At 46.2% G+C, this 4,027-nt stretch overlaps 1 protein-coding gene across 1 annotated transcript; it reads right to left on the minus strand.

Moving 5' to 3' along the window:
- Positions 1-14: 14 nt before the first annotated feature.
- Positions 15-2,553, minus strand: LOC135531180 (dual specificity testis-specific protein kinase 2-like). The gene is made up of 4 exons (XM_064959295.1): positions 2,471-2,553; positions 1,904-1,952; positions 1,397-1,543; positions 15-1,192 (listed from the first exon to the last, which is right to left on the minus strand). Exons 1-4 carry the CDS (start codon positions 2,551-2,553, stop codon positions 1,097-1,099), a joined length of 375 nt encoding a protein of 124 aa, XP_064815367.1. The 3' UTR covers positions 15-1,096.
- Between the last annotated feature and the right edge of the window lie 1,474 nt (positions 2,554-4,027).

Genomic DNA, 4,027 nt, shown 5'->3' on the forward strand with positions numbered 1-4,027 from the left:
ACCTTCTCACAGCACTAACCTGTAGTCTGGAACCTTCTCACAGCACTAACCTGTAGTCTGGAACCTTCTCACAGCACTAACCTCTAGTCCGGAACCTTCTCACAGCACTAACCTGTAGTCCGGAACCTTCTCACAGCACTAACCTGTAGTCTAGAACCTTCTCACAGCACTAACCTGTAATCTAGAGGAACTTTCTCACAGCACTAACCTCTAGTCTGGAACCTTCTCACAGCACTAACCTGTAGTCTGGAACCTTCTCACAGCACTAACCTGTAGTCTGGAACCTTCTCACAGCACTAACCTGTAGTCTGGAACCTTCTCACAGCACTAACCTGTAGTCTGGAACCTTCTCACAGCACTAACCTCTAGTCTGGAACCTTCTCACAGCACTAACCTGTAATCTAGAGGAACTTTCTCACAGCACTAACCTGTAATCTAGAGGAACTTTCTCACAGCACTAACCTGTAATCTAGAGGAACTTTCTCACAGCACTAACCTGTAATCTAGAGGAACTTTCTCACAGCACTAACCTGTAGTCTGGAACCTTCTCACAGCACTAACCTGTAGTCTGGAACCTTCTCACAGCACTAACCTGTAGTCTGGAACCTTCTCACAGCACTAACCTGTAGTCTGGAACCTTCTCACAGCACTAACCTGTAATCTAGAGGAACCTTCTCACAGCACTAACCTGTAATCTAGAGGAACTTTCTCATAGCACTAACCTGTAATCTAGAGGAACTTTCTCACAGCACTAACCTGTAATCTAGAGGAACTTTCTCACAGCACTAACCTGTAGTCTGGAACCTTCTCACAGCACTAACCTGTAATCTAGAGGAACTTTCTCACAGCACTAACCTGTAGTCTGGAACCTTCTCACAGCACTAACCTGTAGTCTGGAACCTTCTCACAGCACTAACCTGTAGTCTGGAACCTTCTCACAGCACTAACCTGTAGTCTGGAACCTTCTCACAGCACTAACCTGTAATCTAGAGGAACTTTCTCACAGCACTAACCTGTAATCTAGAGGAACTTTCTCACAGCACTAACCTCTAGTCTGGAACCTTCTCACAGCACTAACCTGTAGTCTGGAATCTTCTCACAGCACTAACCTGTAGTCTGGAATCTTCTCTGCCAGACCAAAGTCTCCCACTACTGCAGTGAACACACCATTCTCACAGCGCACCAGACAGTTCTATAAGAGAGAGAGAGAGGGAGAAAGAGAGGTGAGAGAGAGGGGAGAGAGACAGAGGTGAGAGAGAGGAGAGGAGAGAGAGAGAGAGAGAGTAGAGAGAGCATATGAGTGTGTGAGAGAGATTAAATGAACAATTAATGCAAGATGAAGTGAAGGGAAGAGTTATTGTGTGTGTCTGGTCCCCTATATGCTCCCATCTCCTACCTTGGAGGTGAGGTCTCTGTGGAAGATGCCCTTGCTGTGGAGGTACTGCAGGCCACAGGCGATGTCCTGAGACAGCCCCATCCTCACCGACCACGACAGATACCTGTCACTGTCCAGCAGCTGCTCCAGGTTACCCCCGTTGATGTACTGTAGGTAACCATGACAACAGCACACACACACAGTTAATGAGATTGAGTCCATTCCAGACACACAGATCCTGTGCATGCCCACACATATTACAGGACCATTAACCCTACACTAAATTGATGTGGTTCCTGAGACTGTATACATTTCCATAGGGATTGTAAGGACGTAATATTCTGTAGAAACCTTAGCCTATGTTCTTTGCAGGCCTGTGTAGAATTTAATTTAAATGGAACGCTACCCTCATCTTCATTACTTTTTATGGCCCGTGTATACAGCCTATTCTGTTACCATGGACACTATTGTCTCTGGAAGATAAAACGCAAGCCTCCCTCCAGAGAGACAGAATCCGGATGAGTTTACCTCAGTTAGAGCATGGAGCTGGCCCTCCTGTACACACACTCCCAGGAACCTGAGCAGAGAGGGAGAGCATTCAAAACACACCCAAAACATCCAGAATACATCATCTATACAGCTAAAAACAACTATGTGATTTCAAACCTAGTTGACAAGAGGTTCCAATGATTCCAATAATGTCTTACATTATGAAGAGTTTGTGTGTGTCTGTCCTCTGTCTGATAATGGTTTTGCACCATTTTACAGGCTAGTTTTCTGCCTGTCCGTCTTTCCAGATTACATGTTATTTTTAATTGACAGCAGTTGTGTCTTTTCCCTTGGGTGGTGCTGCTGAGAGTTGACGCAAGTTCTATCCACAGCAAAGGTAGGCTACTACCCACAAAGATTATAAGAACCCCTTCCATCTGTGACAACAACACAGTGCTACTAATAAATGGTCTGAGCGAGGGTGACAGGGCAGCTGTGCAATATGCACTGCACATAGCCAAGTGTGTACATTGTGCATGCAGTGTGTGTGTGTGTGTGTGTGTGTGTGTGTGTGTGTGTGTGTGTGTGTGTGTGCTCTAGACATACCCGAGTATATTGGGGTGGCAGAGCCGGTTCATGAGCTGGACCTCCCTGAGCATGTTGGCCTTGTTGCTGGCCAGAGTGTTCATCTTTAGGAGCCATCACCCTGGCCTGTGATCCTGTGCTGCCCTGCAGGAGACAGAGAGCAACACTGCTTCAGACAACCATAGAGATTATTATTAAAATAAAAATATTTAAACCTGTATTTAACTAGATCAGTCAGTTAAGAATTGTATTTTATTTACATTGGCTCCTCTCTCTCAGATGGTGAGAGAGAGGACTGGGTGGTATTCACTAGAGACTACCATAGAGATGAGGTGAGAGAGAGGACCGGGTGGTATTCACTAGAGACTACCATAGAGATGAGTTGAGAGAGAGGACCGGGTGGTATTCACTAGAGACAACCATAGAGATGAAGTGAGAGAGAGGACTGGGTGGTATTCACTAGAGACTACCATAGAGATGGTGAGAGAGAGGACTAGGTGGTATTCACTAGAGACAACCATGGGAATGAGGTGAGAGAGAGAGGACTGGGTGGTATTCACTAGAGACTACCATAGAGATGAGATGGTGAGAGAGAGGACTAGGTGGTATTCACTAGAGACTGCCATAGAGATGAGGTGAGAGGGAGGACTGGGTTGTATTCACTAGAGACTACCATAGAGATGGTGAGAGAGAGGACTGGGTGGTATTCACTAGAGACTACCATAGAGATGGTGAGAGAGTGGACTGGGTTGTATTCACTAGAGACTACCATAGAGATGGTGAGAGAGAGGACTGGGTGGTAATTCACTAGAGACTACCATAGAGATGGTGAGAGAGTGGACTGGGTTGTATTCACTAGAGACTACCATAGAGAGATGGTGAGAGAGGACACAGGTATTCTAAAGACTACCATAGAGATGGTGAGAGAGGGACTAGGTGTTATTCACTAGAGACTACCATAGAATGAGGGGTGAGAGGACTGGGTGGTATTCACTAGGAATTCACCATAGAGACGGTGAGGAGAGGACTAGGTGGTATTCACTAGAGACAACCATAGAGATGGTGAGAGAGAGGACTGGGTGGTATTCACTAGAGACTACCATAGAGATGGTGAGAGAGAGGACTAGGTGGTATTCACTAGAGACAACCATAGAGATGGTGAGAGAGAGGACTGGGTGGTATTCACTAGAGACTACCATAGAGATGGTGAGAGAGAGGACTAGGTGGTATTCACTAGAGACTACCATAGAGATGAGGTGAGAGAGAGGACTGGGTGGTATTCACTAGAGACTACCATAGAGACGGTGAGGGAGAGGACTAGGTGGTATTCACTAGAGACAACCATAGAGATGGTGAGAGAGAGGACTAGGTGGTATTCACTAGAGACAACCATAGAGATGGTGAGAGAGAGGACTGGGTGGTATTCACTAGAGACTACCATAGAGATGGTGAGAGAGAGGACTAGGTGGTATTCACTAGAGACAACCATAGAGATGAGGTGAGAGAGAGGACTGGGTGGTATTCACTAGAGACGGTGAGGGAGAGGACTGGGTGGTATTCACTAGAGACAACCATAGT

Source organism: Oncorhynchus masou, unplaced genomic scaffold, assembly GCF_036934945.1.
Source record: "Oncorhynchus masou masou isolate Uvic2021 unplaced genomic scaffold, UVic_Omas_1.1 unplaced_scaffold_15407, whole genome shotgun sequence".
In the NCBI taxonomy this organism is placed as follows: Eukaryota; Metazoa; Chordata; class Actinopteri; order Salmoniformes; family Salmonidae; genus Oncorhynchus; species Oncorhynchus masou.

What these genes read in the sequence shown, in the direction of transcription:
- LOC135531180 (XM_064959295.1), bottom strand. Translation starts at nt 2,553, where the DNA reads ATGAACACTCTGGCCAGCAACAAGGCCAACATGCTCAGGGAGGTCCAG. An exon ending in TGCCACCCCAATATACTCGG is followed by an intron (nt 1,953 to 2,470) that starts GTATGTCTAGAG and finishes CTCTCTGCTCAG; the next exon opens with GTTCCTGGGAGTGTGTGTAC. An exon ending in AGCTCCATGCTCTAACTGAG is followed by an intron (nt 1,544 to 1,903) that starts GTAAACTCATCC and finishes GGTTACCTACAG; the next exon opens with TACATCAACGGGGGTAACCT.